This window comes from Schistocerca piceifrons, chromosome X (assembly GCF_021461385.2).
Source record: "Schistocerca piceifrons isolate TAMUIC-IGC-003096 chromosome X, iqSchPice1.1, whole genome shotgun sequence".
In the NCBI taxonomy this organism is placed as follows: Eukaryota; Metazoa; Arthropoda; class Insecta; order Orthoptera; family Acrididae; genus Schistocerca; species Schistocerca piceifrons.
The window spans coordinates 253144284-253161449 of NC_060149.1; the positions used below are offsets into that span (position 1 = coordinate 253144284).

The window sequence follows — 17166 nt, forward strand, 5'->3', positions numbered from 1 at the left end:
CATTCTATTTTGCTAATAATGGCATCTCCATATGGCTTAGAGTTCACCACATTGTTGTATGCCTTACTGTCACCATCGCCCAAATATTTGGTGTACCGTATACCTCTTGTTTCTACAGAGTGATGAAATATTTGTTGTACTCCATGAACTTCCATACCACCACTTGTTCCTCTAAAATTAGCCACACAGTTGTGTTCTTTATGTTCATTGACTTTACGACATTTGCAGTATTTAGACATTATCTCCACATCTAACACTTTACCAGTGTCTGCACTCGTGGCAGTCACTACTCCATTCAGATAAGTATGTCCTCTTTTCTGCCAACTTCCATCAAGTGCAACTGCTATATCCAAACATCCATCATTTTCTTCCACTGCTTCCCTAGCAGCCAGTTTCATGCTTTCCTCACTGACCTCACATACAGCTTTCTCTAATACTGCAGTCAGTTTTTGAGATTTATTTGGTGGTTGATGTAAGTTCATCACTGAACAAAATGTTCTCTCTTCAACCATGCCCTTGCCAATGGATCGTAAGACATAAACGAATCTAGTATTGATTTCAAATGGGCCACTTGCATCTGGTTTTGAAGAACTCATAAATGAAATCACAGCTGAGCATTTAGTGCAAATTAAATCCAAAGCAATTGCTAGGCATTTTCTCCCACTGGCACTCTCACAAATTTTCACACACCGTCAACATTGTACAAATTTAGAAATTACGTCTGATAATATTCTCAAATTTATAATAATGTTACTGCACCCCTTGTCACTTACAGTAAATTCGTTGTAACTCTCTTGAAACGGTGAGACCTTCTTTGATGATGCACTTGTTGAAGAATTACAATTAGAAACATCATTGCCAGGCGACATAACCTCTTGTACAGAAAGCTTTCGAAACTTCTAAATTGATGTTTCTTGAAAATGCCTTTACATTTCATCATCTTCAATAAACACAACAAAACATACGTAAACAAGCACTGCAAACTTAAGTATAACAACTACTCGCAATCACACTTGAACAAAACTAACCTCATGTTTGAAAGCATGTTGTTTACAAACAACAGAAACAAAAGAATACCGACTGTTGCATTCCAAGGATAGCCAACGCACTCTGGAGTAAAAAAAAAAAAAAATCCATAACATGCAATGTAGGGGATATAAAGATCTAAAATACGTGCAGAAAAGTGGGCGTGGCACAGAAACACACGTGGTAGGAAAATGCTCAAAAAAAAAAATTCAGCAAAATCCTTTTCAGAGTACTTAAATAAAACCTTAATCTATCGAAATATGATGAAAACAGAAAATTGATTTTTTTCGACCTGAACCACAGTGTGGTCCCCTTAATCTGGCAACTTCATTATTTGTCATTTAATATATAAATTAAAAGATTTTTAAAAAATTTATGTATGCATGGTTTTCTTTTGGTCTAATTAATTTTGTGTATAGGAGAAAATTTTTTCATTTTTGTTTTATTTGAATATAAATAATTTGATTACATATAATTGAATATATCATTATTTGTTTTATTTTATCAGTGTGAACTGATTATTCTATCTTATATATTTTTCAAAGGTTGAAGCTACCTATTTCCAGAGAGAAAGAAATTACTGCATAATAAAATATTTATAGTAATATAATTATACATTTTACATTATTAATGTACAATATATTAAATACCATTACTTAATTATTATATTAATATAATCAATTATTTTAATAGTAACAATATAATTCTGAAACACATTTACTATCTCTCTCTCTCTCTCTCTCTCTCTCTCTCACACACACACACACACACACACACACACATTTACTACTAACAGGAAAGAAAGATCAAATGATAGACAATAATGTAATATATTTATCTGGATACCAGTTCAATATTTATATTATTTACATATAACAGAAGTAGTTGTGGTCATGAAGGATTTGTGTTCTAATTATTATAAATTACTTATTTTAAATATTCTTGAAAATTTGTGAGTTTGTAAGATAATTAACTGTGTTTGTTTAAAAAGAGTTTATTTATTCACTTTTCTTTGTGTTATATGCAAGTTTTGTTGACTACATGTTCTTTTTGCAGTAATTTCATTTAATTAGCATGTTATCTTAGAGCTAGCAATTAGTTTAGTGTTGCATAATTCATGCCTGTAACCATGGTAATATCACTGACAAGTGGATATCATTGGGTAAAGCAGTTATATATAATATAAGAGTTAAATTATAATTTGTAAGGTGAAATGTTAAAAATTTTATGGCTCTTTTTACGAACCTGTGAAACTTAAATAATGAACTAGGATTAGGTACCCTATTACTTAGAATTTTAATTATACTTACCACAGTACTATTAGGTCTTTAAACCCAAAGAACTTGTGGTATTACATTCCACTCAGAAGAACCTACCCTGTGATTAAGAATACACAACTGACCTTACTTACTTTATTTGTTTGCGTATCTCTGGCATCAGAGAATCTTTTTGGAACTATAATTCTCTTGATTTATAGTTATAAAATATTTCAGGTCAACATGTAGCTTATAGTTAAGACCGAGGTCGGCTACAATAGAGTTATGTTTATAATGGCTTTGATGGTATACATTTCACTCTCACAACTGATTATTCCAACAAAAATTTTTGTTAAGGTAGCTTCAATTTAGATGAGATAAATCTTAACATAGTAGATGTACTGGAAAGTATCTAGGAATATGTTCAAGATATAACTTATTAGTAAAGTATTTCACCTACACTGAAATTTTTTTTGTGCAAATCAAGACATCTTTATCACTGATAATGTTATATTAAATTTTTGTTTATTTTGTATCAGAGTTTATCAAAATTTTAGTATTTATTTACTTATCTTGATTTAGGTTGATTTAAAAATAACTAATGTATCGTAATTACTGTCGAGTTATTTGTGGAAATGAAATGTTAATCATTTCCTAAGATATCTAATTTCTTAGAAAAAAATTCAATTATTTTTGTTAGTTTGTTTTTATTTCATTTTTTAGATAAAAATTTAACATATTTATTCTTTATGGGATAAGCTTTAAAGTTATTAACCTACACTCCTGGAAATTGAAATAAGAACACAGTGAATTCATTGTCCCAGGAAGGGGAAACTTTATTGACACATTCCTGGGGTCAGATACATCACATGATCACACTGACAGAACCACAGGCACATAGACACAGGCAACAGAGCATGCACAATGTCGGCACTAGTACAGTGTATATCCACCTTTCGCAGCAATGCAGGCTGCTATTCTCCCATGGAGACGATCGTAGAGATGCTGGATGTAGTCCTGTGGAACGGCCTGCCATGGCATTTCCACCTGGCACCTCAGTTGGACCAGCGTCCGTGCTGGACGTGCAGACCGCGTGAGACGACGCTTCATCCAGTCCCAAACATGCTCAATGGGGGGCAGATCCGGAGATATTGCTGGCCAGGGTAGTTGACTTACACCTTCTAGAGCACGTTGGGTGGCACGGGATACATGCGGACGTGCATTGTCCTGTTGGAACAGCAAGTTCCCTTGCCGGTCTAGGAATGGTAGAACGATGGGTTCGATGACGGTTTGGATGTACCGTGCACTATTCAGTGTCCCCTCGACGATCACCAGTGGTGTACGGCCAGTGTAGGAGATCGCTCTCCACACCATGATGCCGGGTGTTGGCCCTGTGTGCCTCGGTCGTATGCAGTCCGGATTGTGGCGCTCACCTGCACGGCGCCAAACACGCAAACGACCATCATTGGCACCAAGGCAGAAGCGACTCTCATCGCTGAAGACGACACGTCTCCATTCGTACCTCCATTCACGCCTGTCGCGACACCACTGGAGGCGGGCTGCACGATGTTGGGGCGTGAGCGGAAGACGGCCTAACGGTGTGCGGGACCATAGCCCAGCTTCATGGAGACGGTTGCGAATGGTCCTCGCCGATACCCCAGGAGCAACAGTGTCCCTAATTTGCTGGGAAGTGGCGGTGCGGTCCCCTACGGCACTGCGTAGGATCCTACGGTCTTGGCGTGCATCCGTGCATCGCTGCGGTCCGGTCCCAGGTTGACGGCCACGTGCACCTTCCGCCGACCACTGGCGACAACATCGATGTACTGTGGAGACCTCACGCCCCACGTGTTGAGCAATTCGGCGGTACGTCCACCCGGCCTCCCGCATGCCCACTATACGCCCTTGCTCGAAGTCCGTCAACTGCACATACGGTTCACGTCCACGCTGTCGCGGAATGCTACCAGTGTTAAAGACTGCGATGGAGCTCCGTATGCCACGGCAAACTGGCTGACACTGACGGCGGCGGTGCACAAATGCTGCGCAGCTAGCGCCATTCGACGGCCAACACCGCGGTTCCTGGTGTGTCCGCTGTGCCGTGCGTGTGATCATTGCTTGTACAGCCCTCTCGCAGTGTCCGGAGGAAGTATGGTGGGTCTGACACACCGGTGTCAATGTGTTCTTTTTTCCATTTCCAGGAGTGTATAATTTGTTTACTTTAAAATACATAATAGTAGGCTTTAAACCACCTATCTTTAAGATTGCATTTTGGTTAATTATTTTAAAATTTTATTTTATAATTAATTTAGGGTTTTTGTTAAGATGTTAGATATTATGTCTTATGATACAAGACATCTTACGATTAACTTTTAGGCACAGTTATTGTTGCGACAGTGCCACGACATTTAACAGTGCCGCCACGACAGTACGCGCAAACGGCGATAGAGGCGCTCCGCAACTCGGCTGAGCGCGGGAGCGCCACCTAGCTACGAACGGCGCCGGGCACGGAAGTCGAATAAGAGATACTGAGTTGTTATCATGTAACGAGCTATTGTTTCTAAGTGAGTGTGTTTGAATATCCACGCAATTATTGGTGATTAAAGGTTATAACACTTTTTGGCGACGAGGCCGGATATTTTCACTGCATTGTGGATTTGTGTGTTCGTGACGGGGCAGACATGGAACAGCTTATGCAAGCGCTCATTGAACAGCAAACACAGCTAACGGCTGCTATTCAGGCACAACAAACACAGCTGATGGCTGCTATTCAGGCACAACAAACACAGCTGACGGCTGCTATTCAGGCACAACAAACACAGCTGACGGCTGCTATTCAGGCACAACAAACACAGCTGACGGCTGCTATTCAGGCGTTGTCGACGTCGCTTACTCATCGTCTGTCTTCCTCTTCTCCGCCTCCATTCCCTCCTTACGATGAGGCCGCTGAAGATTGGGAGGATTACGAGAAGTGTTTGCGGCAACACTTCTTGGCTTTCGGCATTGTCGATGCTCCTATGTGTAAGTCGTTATTTCTATCTTGGATTTCCCCACGAATCTATCAGCTGCTATCTCAGTTAGCCCCTCTGCGGGAACCTGCCTCTCTGTCCTTCCAAGAAATGTGTGACTTATTGTCTAACTATTACCAAAAAAACACCCACATTGTTGCCGCCCGCATGGCGTTCTACCGGTGTCGTAAACAGCCCCATCAATCTTACCGGGCTTGGGCGGCGGAACTACACGGTCTGAGTAGGAAATGTCAGTTTGTCACGGACACTCATCATGAGTCTTATGCTGACTCAATGGTTAGGGATGCTATTCTACGGCTTGCTCCTGATAAAGAAGTTTGGCAACGTGCCCTACAACTGCCAAACCCGTCGTTGTCTGAAGTTCTAAGCATCGTTCAATCCTTTGAAGTGTCTCACGCTACTGGCGCGCAAATAGACGCAAGGTGTGATGTAGGCGCTGTACAGTCAACTTTCGACACGGACAATTTGCCTGTTTCACAGGAGAATGAAGATGTGGCGGCGGTTCACTCGCGTAAACAACGTCGCGTTGGGCCGCAATGCTCGCAGCGAAAACAGCAGCCACAGAAGCAGGTTCGTTCTGCACTTCCTTCTTGTCCACGTTGTTTCGTACAGCATGACAGGGCTGCGTGTCCAAAACGTTGGGCCACATGTAATTCATGTAGGAAAAAAGGCCACATTGCTTCTGTATGTCAGTCCCCTAAAGTTCCTGTCGGCGAGGACGAGGCATCGGACATGGATGTTAACTGTGTGCTTTCTCAAAAAAATAAGTTGTTTATTACTGTTCGTGTTCTGGATAAAGACATTCGCATGCAAGTGGACACTGGCTCTGCAGTAACTCTCATTAGTTCTCGCACGTATTTGGAGTTGGGCTCCCCTCCCTTGTCTCCAGTTACGCGAAATCTGAGAACTTATAATGAACAGAAAATTCCTATCATTGGCCAGTTTGATGCTTCCACTGCCTACAAGTCTGTTGTTAGGCCCCTCACGTTTTATGTGGTGGATCATGCGGGCACTGAAAACCTGTTCGGTTATGATGCTTTCCAGTTGTTTGGGTTCTCCATTGATGATGATGTGCACCTCATATCTGAGGATATTCCGTATCAACAGCTGGATGGATTGTGTTCTGAATTTTCGTCCATGTTCTCTGCTGGTCTGGGTTGCGCCAAGGATTTTGAAGCCCACATTACTCTTAAACCTACAGCTCACCCTAATTTTTTCCGGGCACGCCCTATTCTGGTGGCGTTGCGTGCACCTGTCAAGGCTGAGATATACAGGTTAACAGCTTCAGGGATTCTCCTTCCTGTTGCCTCCAGTGAATGGGCATCGCCAATCGCGGTGGTTTCTAAACCAAACGGGAGTCTGCGATTGGGTGGTGATTTTAAAGCCACTGTCAACACTCAGAGCCTCATTGACACTTATCCTCTTCCCCGTCCTGAGGAGTTATTTACCAAGCTCGCTGGGGGACAGTTCTTTTCCAAACTTGACTTATCAGAGGCGTACCATCAGTTGGCGTTGGATGCTTCTTCCAAGGAATTTCTTGTCATCAACACTCCTTGTGGGTTGTATCAGTACCAGCGGTTACCATTTGGTGTCGCTAGTGCGCCGGCCATTTTTCAGCGGTTTTTGGAACAGCTCACGGCTTCCGTTCCCGGCTGCATAAACTATCTGGATGACATTGTTGTCACGGGGGCCTCCACTGAGGAGCACCTTCGCAATTTGCGTTCACTGTTTCGGGTTTTGCATTCGGCTGGGTTGAGGTGCAATCTGGCCAAGTCACAGTTCTTCCAACCCTCCATTGTGTATCTTGGTTTCCACTTGTCCCGTGAGGATATACGTCCTCTACGTCAGCACGTTGCGGCCATTAACACTCTACCCCGGCCGTCTACGGTCAAAGAACTTCAGGCGTTTCTAGGCAAGAGTGTTTATTATCACAAATTCATTCCATCCGCGGCGGCAGTAGCTAATCCTCTGCATCAACTGTTACGCAAAAACGTCCCTTTCTGTTGGTCCGACGAGTGTGAGCAGGCTTTTGTTCGCCTGAAGGCTCATTTGCAGTCGGCGCCTTGTCTTGCCACATTCCGTGCGGGTCAGCACTTGGTTCTGGCGACTGATGCGTCACAGTATGGCCTAGGGGCTGTTCTCGCCCATCGGTATGAGGATGGGTCGGAACGACCCATCGCCTATGCTTCCAAGACCCTCAACGATGCGCAACGGCGTTACTCTCAAATCGAAAAGGAGGCGCTCGCTATCATTTATGCTCTAAAAAAGTTCAGCGTTTTTTTATATGGTTCTAAGTTTCACCTCATCACCGACCACAAGCCGCTGGTCTCTCTGTTCAGCCCATCGGCGTTGCTTTCGGATAAGGCAGCTCACCGCCTGCAACGTTGGGCCTTATACTTGTCTTGTTTTCACTATGAGATTCACTGTCACCCCACGGCCCAGCACGCCAACGCTGACGCATTGTCGCAATTGCCGATTGGCCCCGACCCAGTTTTTGATCGTGATGAACTACTCTGTTTCCACATTGATAAGGAAGAACGTCGTGCGGTCGAGGGTTTCCCACTTACAGGTTCACAGGTCGCGTCGGCTACTGCGCGGGACCCGGTCCTGCGTCAGGTGATTGGTTTTGTTCAACGGGGTTGGCTGGACAGGACCAAGGGCTGGGCATCGGATCCCCTTCGAAACTACTATGCCTTGCACCTTCGTCTGTCTGTTCGTGATGGTGTTGTTCTTCTGGCCACGGATGGTGCATCTCCACGGGTCATGGTGCCAGCCTCTCTTCGCAAAGATGTTCTCAAACTGTTGCATGAAGGCCATTGGGGTATTTCTCGGACTAAGTCCCTGGCCCGCAGGCACGTTTATTGGCCCGGTATTGATTCGGACATCACCCACATGGTTGCTGCATGTGGTCAGTGTGCTCAACAACTGGCTGCACCTCGTACTATGCCCTCTCCGTGGCCTGATTCAGTGCAGCCATGGGAACGGGTGCACGCTGACTTTGCCGGCCCCTTCCTCGGTACTTATTGGCTACTGTTGATTAACGCCTTCTCGAAGTTTCCATTTGTTGTTCGATGTCTGTCGCCCACCACTGCAGCGACGACGCTGGCTTTGTCCAAAATCTTTGCGCTAGAAGGTCTTCCATCCACGATCGTCATGGACAATGGCCCTCAGTTCTCTTCGCAGGCCTTCGGTGATTTTTGTACTGGACAAGGGAGTCATCATGTTACAGCACCGCCCTTCCATCTGCAATTGAATGGGGAGGTCGAGCGACTTGTCCGCACTTTCAAAAGCCAGATGAAAAAATTCCTTAGTGATTTTTCCACAGATGACGCTCTGCTGCAATTTCTGAGTTCTCATCGCTTCACGCCTCTGGGTGATCGCAGCCCTGCTGAACTCTTGCATGGCCGCCAACCGCGCACTCTACTGCACCTGCTTCACCCTGTCAGGCCTTGTGCTGTGTCCCCTAGTGCGGGAAAATACTCTGTGAGCGCCGACGTGTGGGCACGAGGGTATGGATCTCGCCCTAAATGGATCCCAGGGGTGGTCAAGGCTCTTCGCGGCCGCTGGCTTTGTGAAATACGTACAGACGACGGCATGGTTGTTCGCCATTACAACCAGATGTGCCCACGAGTGGTGGCCACGCCGGTGCCACCGCCCCTTCATTCGCCTCCACCAGCCCGAGAAGCCAGTCCTGTTGCTGCTGCCGATCTACCGTACATGTCGATGAAGCCGACATCGCTACCGCTTCCGAGTACGCCGGAACCGGCCTCAGTCGCGACGCCGCCTACTCCGGGACCCATCTCGCTGGAGCACACCCCCAGGTCCACAACACCTATGGATGCTGCTCTGGAGTTTTCACCCATCATCTTGTCCAGGAGGCACGTTCCACGCACAAGCTTCCGTCCTGGACATTTTCGACCATACTCTCGTGTCTCTCTGCGGGATCTTCTCGGGGCCTCACAAGAGGCCATGGATGTCTCCGCACTGTCCATGTCTCCAAGGAAGTGAGTGTTTTTTTTTTTCATGGGGGGAAAAGTGTTGTGACAGTGCCACAACATTTAACAGTGCCGCCAGGACAGTACGCGCAAACAGCGATAGAGGCACTCCGCAACTCGGCTGAGCGCGGGAGCGTCACCTAGCTACGAACGGCACCAGCCGCATGTCACGGCATGGCAGTCGAATAAGAGATACTGAGTTGTTATCATGTAACGAGCTATTGTTTCTAAGTGAGTGTGTTTGAATATCCACGCAATTATTGGTGATTAAAGATTATAACAGTTATACTGTTAATTCCTTGTAGACAAAGGCCTGACATTACTGAACTGATAAATCTGGCGAGCAGTATGATGCAGCAAATTTGTTCTTCAGCCTATGGCCTTTGGTACACACAAAGACAATCAACATCTTTGACTGTATGCTCACATTAATACTGTGGCATAAGCTACACTTGGAAGAGAAGATATGTATGCACTGCACTACCTCAAAAGACACTGTCAAAACTGGTCTACACATTCCAAACTTTTGATTACGCTCTTTCCATTGCATCTGCATGCACCTTGGACACACTGGTTAACAAAGGTCAGTCATCAGTATTTATACTTTTTCTGAACCAACATTCCCTTCAGTGGACTGTCTTACGGCACTAACTTATTATTTGGATACAAATCTACTATAAAGTTTTCAATGTTTAAGTGCTCAGTTCTCTTTACAACTCTTCACAACAAACATAGTTGCACCTATGAACAATAGCCCTTGGTGTGGTTTTATGTGGACAAAACGGGTGTCATAAGCTGAATGCTTGCAGGACATTACATGGATCACTGTCTTACTTCAACAAACAAGTCCTCTAGCTAACAAGTCCCAAAAGAAATTGACAGTACTCTATTCTAATTTTACATAATACCGAATGCAAACATACCTTTCTGCCCTTTGCTGAGGATCTAAACCACATAGCAGATGGTTTTATAATTCTGGTATGATAGCCATCTCCACGGCAAGGTAGATACGTACCCTGAACTTCATCCTGTGTGCATGGAAAGTATTAATATTACCAGGTTCATGCATTATCAAATAAAAATAAATTCATGGAAACTTACAGGCTATTAAAAACAAGCAAGCAATAACAGGTGATTCTAAAACAGGGTAAAACTGAAAAAGCAGAACAGTGGAAACTTGAGAGAGAGAGAGAGAGAGAATGCTCTATGGCAAGATTATTAGCACCCTTTCTACACTGATTACATTTCTAAAAAGGTATTGTCATCTCACTTTTGCCTTAAAATTAAACAAATAAAAATGTAGTAATTCTATAGGAAATATTGGAGACCATTAGTTGTGAAGCAAGGCAGCTGGATGAAAATCTCTAAACATGTGCTCCATGTAAGTAGAAGCAACAGTGTGGTAAACAAATAACAGTGACATCCAGAGGGACTATGGATGTATCATGCCTTGAGGAGATCAGCCAGGTAACATACAGAATGGTATCACAAAATAGTGAAAAATATTTTAATGAAAAAAATCATATTTTTGAGATTAGTTAGTTATTCTGTGGCCATAATTAATGTTCAGTGAAATTTTCTACTAATTTCACATACCTTCAAGATTTCCCTTTACATGTACTGTGCATATGCACAAGTGAAATGAAAAAGGCATAGGCAATCAAAATGTTCGCTGCATATAAAATCTAGCTCCAAGGTGCCAAAATTGATAAAATGCACACGTTTGAGTTCGTTGTTAAGATGATAATGAACTGTGTGAAAAAAGAGATGAAATGTTAAGTTTCTGGTGGCAGAAAATCATCTTCAGAAACTGAAAAGAATAGGGTAAATCTTATAGACATGTAAGAAGAGTGCAACAGATCATTCTTCCTAAGATTCTATTCACATTCGCCAAAGCAGTTCTACATCACCCACATAAATAGTTACAATATATTTCTTGCACAGAAAGGATGTGCATAAGTCAACCTACTATGTAATGGTTAAAGGCCTTGTTACACCTCTCACTGTGAAGTTCTTTCTGATCACTCACCTGTTTAAACAAATTACACTATCACCACTGGCAAAACACACATCATTGGGGTGGGAGGGGGTGCACACAATCATGAGAAGAACCAGAGCATGTAGTTCAAATTCAACATGTGACCAGTGTCTTTTGAACAGAAAATTGCAATTAATATGACAGGCAATGGTAAGCAGGTTGCACTCAGTCCTTTTGATATCTGAGGAGCTACTTGACTGAAAAGTAGCAGTTGTGGACACAAAAGCTGACAAGCTGACAACAGCTGGGAGCATGGTTTGCTGACCAAATGCCCCTCCAAATTCATATCCAGTGATACCTATTGACTGAGGATAGGGTGTGAGTGTGGTCAGTACCTCAGGGCCTTCTGAGGCCTGTTCGGGCAGAGATTTTGAGAGAACTTTCCTTATCATACTTAAAAGATTAGCTTTTACATTTCATTACATTTACAAATTAATATCATAATATATTAGAAAAATCTGACTGGGGAAAAACACACACGAGTTACATAACAATAAGCATCTCCACTGTTGAGAAAGCAAGTGAACCACCTGAGAAGGAATAATGCATCACTCTCATACAAATCTGGTTAGGCTTTACACTGAGTCTTCCGCAGAAATAGTGCCTTTATCATTGATTTTGAATATCTGTAGCAGCACTCAGTCCCAAAGGACTACAAAAATGTGCCAATGGGTAGAAAAAAATTATAGATCAGGTGTGTCAGTCTGTTGCAGAATTCTACAACATATTCTATGCTTGAATATAATAATTTTACTGGAAAAAGAAAGGCATCTCTCCAAAAATAAACATAAATTTAAGAAGCAGCAACCATCTAAACACAATTTACTCTTTTCACACAAATTTTTGTTGAATGTGAACATATGGATTGAGTCACCACAAATTTGCAAAAAGTGTTCAGTAATGTACCATAATGTTGATAGATAACAAATAAGTGAGTATACAGACAATTTTCTCCAATATGTGACTGGCTTTATTTACAGTACCACATATGGTGTGGCTCAGTGGTTGACTGGGCAAAGCATCAATCAACAAATCCAAATGTTTGGGTCCTAGGATTCTTTTCTGTCACTTACTGCTTCTCTTCACTTTGACAACTATTTGGATATATGAAAAATGCCAAGGAGCAATGCAATTTGGAGGCTGTGCCAAACTGCAGTCTTCCTATAACCAGATTGGTGATTCAGTTCAAAAGTCTGAGGAAGGCAAGTGTATACCAGCTACAATAGAACCATACCTAGTAAAGCACTATAGTTGATTACAACTTAGAGCCACATATACTTTCCAGAAATATGACTTCTAATCAGCATTGAAGGAATATAACATATGGTTATACCACCCATGTTCTCAATAATGATAAACAATCTATCAGGCAGTGTAAGCTACAATCTCAAATTCCTTGTTGAAAGTGCTGTAGTGTGTAGGGAAGTACATGTACTGAGTAACTGTAGAGGAATTAAGAACAACATGCATGTAATTTCTACTTGTTACAGTGAATGGCAGCATTCCTTAAATGCAAATAAATGAATCCAAACTAACAAGAACAACAAAGAAAAAAATAGTAACATTTGAGAGGAGTGCCAGCAAAATGCTGCTAGATCGCATAATTTAAATACCATGTATAGACATATCATTAGCAAGTGATATATAGAGGAACTACATAAAATTAGTTCTGGGAAGTATGGAAGGAAAACTTCCACCTGGAACAATTCTGGAAAAATTTGTTGCATTTTTTTTTAATGTGTGAAACTTTTGAGATCTGGTTCTCTTGCTTACATTATATCAAATACATTGCCTCAGTTTCAGTTAGCATTTTAAAACTTGAACACACGATGTATTAACTTAATTGTACTGTCTCATTACTACGAAAGTTACCACTGTTATGAAAACTACACAATCTTGCTATTCGATATGAAAACTACACAATCTTGTTATTCGAAATAATATTAATTTCAATTATAATCTATTGCATTGTGATGCAACACCTTTCAAATTCCAGTGTTATGTGATGTTGGTCGCGAAATTTTAGTATGCTACATATCTTCAGGAGTACACATTGTGTAAGTTTACGAGCATATGGTTTAAATACTTACATGGCGACAGCATGCATGTACTCTTGTGAAACGATCATCAGTTAAGCAGGTACGAATCTCTTCAATTCCTTCATATTGTAAGTATTTATTACGTTTCACATGTACTTTAATACCTAAAGTTTCTTTAATTTTTGCAAAGATGAATTCAGTTCCACAATGAGCTGCAAAAATTAAGAAAATGATTAAATGTATTTGTTGTTACTACTACCAATATGAAGCTTAGGGTTTAACAATGCAGCCATCTACATAACAGACAACGTACAAAATGATACATAGATAGATAGATACAAACACACAAACACACACACACACACACACACACACACACACACGTGCAGAGAGAGAGAGAGAGAGAGAGAGAGAGAGATAAGTCATAACATTTATAACAATGATGTTTTGCTATATCTTGTGTCAAAGATGCTACAGTCAGAAACTGTTTCACCTTTATTCAAATGGCAGTCATTATTACTGTTTGTGGTAAATGGACTGTATTACCCAGATTTCACACATTTTGATGCTATGGCACTAAATATTAAAGGCATTTGGGAAGTTCTTCGCAAAATACAAATGATGGAATGAGTATAGGTAACCACTTGCCATATAGCTAATGTTTTCTTGATACTATCAGCAAAACAGTTTATAATGCCATTTTCAAAGGAAGTATGACAGTGTGACTGAAGCCAACTGCATATCAACTGTAGGATCTCTGCATCAGTCATCATGTGCTCTCCATCTAGAGCTCCCTTGAGTGGCCCAAGCACTTGGAACTCACACAGTGACAAGTACGCTTGAGGTTCAAGAGCAGCCCAATGTATACCAACCAAATTTTGTTGAGTTATTGTTGCAGTGTGAGGTGGCATTGTCAAGGAGAAGCAATACACGTCTGTTCTAGGTACTGCATCATGTTGAGCAGTGGACAGCTCACACTTGGCGAAGGGGGTCACAGTAGTATGAAGCATCAATGGTAAGATGTTCTGGCAAGAAATTGACCAGCAGAATACTTTTGCAGCCACAGAACACTGTGGCTATAACCTCACCAATGGACAACCATATCTTTGCTTACACAAGATCCCTCCACTGCTCCTTTTCGCTCCATACTGACTTTCTTTGATTAAAGGGTGTAACACTGGACTGAAGTCTTATCATATGCAATGTTTTTTGTAGAAAAACATCACCGCCTTCCTCATACTTGAAGAGAAGCACGCAAAAAACTGCTTCTTGCACAGCTTTCTGTTCTTCATTCAGAAACTTTGAAACCCATAAGGCTGACACATTCTACAATGACACCTCATTTTGAACAGTTCCATAAATGATTTGAAGTTTCTGAAAGACTTGAGCACAGTTAAGTGCTGATCAACTTTGACAAACTCAGGAACAACTTTGATGTTTTGCAGTGCGGAGCTACTGCAGAGGAGGTGAAAGCAGGTCTTGTTTCAACGCACGCACGCACGCACGCACGCACACACACACACACACACACACACACACACACACACACACATCCTTTCTTGTACTCCTCAAACCAAAGCTTCATATGAAACTACAAAAGGATTCAGCCCCTCCCCTCCCCTCCCAACTCACTGCAGGAGAACATGGCAATACCTTTCAGTGCCATTAACATTTTAATTCATATGAAACTTTGTTGTGAAAAGTTACAGAACAGCATAGCCCACTGCACCCTTCCCCTCCCCTCCCGACCCCTTGTTTGCTCTTATGTACAGTTTATGTCTTCTTTTGATCATTTTCCTGTATCTTCATCTACCCCAACACCCGATGCAACTGTACAACTTTAATTTGCCTTTGCAGGGCAAGAAGGGAATCCTGAATTAGTTTCTCATCAGGGAGTAAAATTGTTGGAAGGGCAATGAGGGAGTCTGCACGTGTGAGGTATGATTCACAGTATGATTGTAATCCCAAGTCCTCCACACCAAAAGAAGTACACACATTAGGTATGTGTATCTTGCAGAATTTTTTCCTGAGCCCCATACACGTACAGTATAACATACTAACAGTTCCCAGGTAAAATATGCTCACCACATAAAATATCAGCCATCCTCTTAAAAGAGCACACTGGTCACTTTGAGTATTGTAAATTGGGTGGAACTAGTACGGGACAGTCATGTGACCCTCCACCACTAGCATAATTCATGACAGAAGTGATGTGTGCCCATCAGTCGTACAGTTTCAGTGTAGTAAGATGGGTCGATGTGAAGATATGACAGAATGGCAGAAAGCAGCTATAATTTTTGGATGTGACCATAACAATACGATGTTGTTGGTGTATTGAAGCTGTAATGCAATCGTCTGAGATCCACATGTTGCAGGACACAATACACATGTATATTTGATTTTTCAAAGTCTGTCTTTCAATCCATATATTTCTTCACAGTGTTGTATTAATTTTCATTTCATTTTCAGCAACAGATGTGGACTCTGACCACAATTTATTGGTTATGAACTCCAGATTAAAACTGAAGAAACTGCAAAAAGACGGGAAATTAAGTATACGAGACCCAGATAATTTGAAAGAATCAGAGGTTGTTAATGGTTTCAGATGAAGAATTAGGCAACAACTGACAAGAACAGGAGAAAAGAATAAGGCAGAAGATGAAAGGGGAGCTTTGAAAGATAAAATAGTGAAGGCAGCAGACGATCAAATAGAAAGACGAGGCCTATTAGAAATCCTTGGATAACACAGGTGTTACTGAATTTAATTGATGAAAGAAGAAAATATAAAAATGCAGTAAATGCAGCAGGTGAAAGGAAATCAAATATCTAAAAACTGAGACTGACAGGAAGTGCAAAATGGCTAAACATGAATGGCTACAGCAAAAGTATGATGATTTAGAAGGATATACCACAAGGAGAAAGATAGATGCTGACTACAGAAAAATTACAAAAGCCTTTGGAGAATAGAGAAGCAGCTGTATGAAAATCAAGTGCTAAGCTGAAAAACCATTTCTATGCAAACAAAGGAAAGCCGAAAGGTGGAAGGAGTACACAGAGGAGCTAAGCAATGGAGATGTACTTGAGAGCAATATTATAGAAATAGAAGAAGACAGAGATGAAGAGATGGAAGATACGATACTGTGAGGAGAATTTGACAGAGAACTGAAAGACCAAAGTCAAATCAAGTCTCCGCGAGTAGATGACATTCCCTCAGAACTACTGATAGCCTTGGGAGAGCCAGCCCTGACTAAAATCTACCATCTGATGTTCAAGAGACAGGCTCAGTACAGTCAGACTTCAAGAAGAATGTAATAATTCCAATTACAAAGAAAGCAGGTGCTGACACGTGTCAATATTATCGAACTATCAGTTTAATAAGTCATGGTTGCAAAATATTAACACAAATACTTTGCAGAAGACTGGAAAAACTGGTTGAAGGCAACCTTACAGAAGATCAGTTTGAATTACAGAGAAATATAGGAACAAACAAGACAATGCTAATCCTACAACTTCGCTAAGAAGATAGGTTAAGGAAAGGCAAACCTACATCTACAGAATTTGTAGACCTAGAGAAAGGTTTTGATAATGCTGACTGGAACACTCTCTCTGAAATTCTGAGGGTAGCAGGTGTAAAATACAGGGAGCAAAAGGCTTTTACAGATATCAGACAACAGTTATAAGAGTCGAGGGGCATCAAAGGGAAGCACTGGTTGAGAAAAGAGGGAGACAGGGTTGTAGTCTATCCCTGATGTTATTCAGCCTGTACACTCAGCAAACAGTACAGGACAC

The 17166-nt window shown here is 41.8% G+C and overlaps 1 protein-coding gene across 1 annotated transcript in view; it reads right to left on the minus strand.

Annotated features, from left to right (window-relative positions):
• LOC124721957 (protein artemis-like) overlaps positions 1 to 17166 on the minus strand; it is an 80557-nt gene that overhangs the window by 33108 nt on the left and 30283 nt on the right. Inside the window, exons 4-5 of the mRNA XM_047247122.1 lie at positions 13429 to 13589; positions 10224 to 10328 (exon numbers count right to left, since the gene is read on the minus strand). Coding sequence (XP_047103078.1) covers positions 10224 to 10328; positions 13429 to 13589 — 266 coding nt within the window. The remainder of the gene's footprint in view (positions 1 to 10223; positions 10329 to 13428; positions 13590 to 17166) is intronic.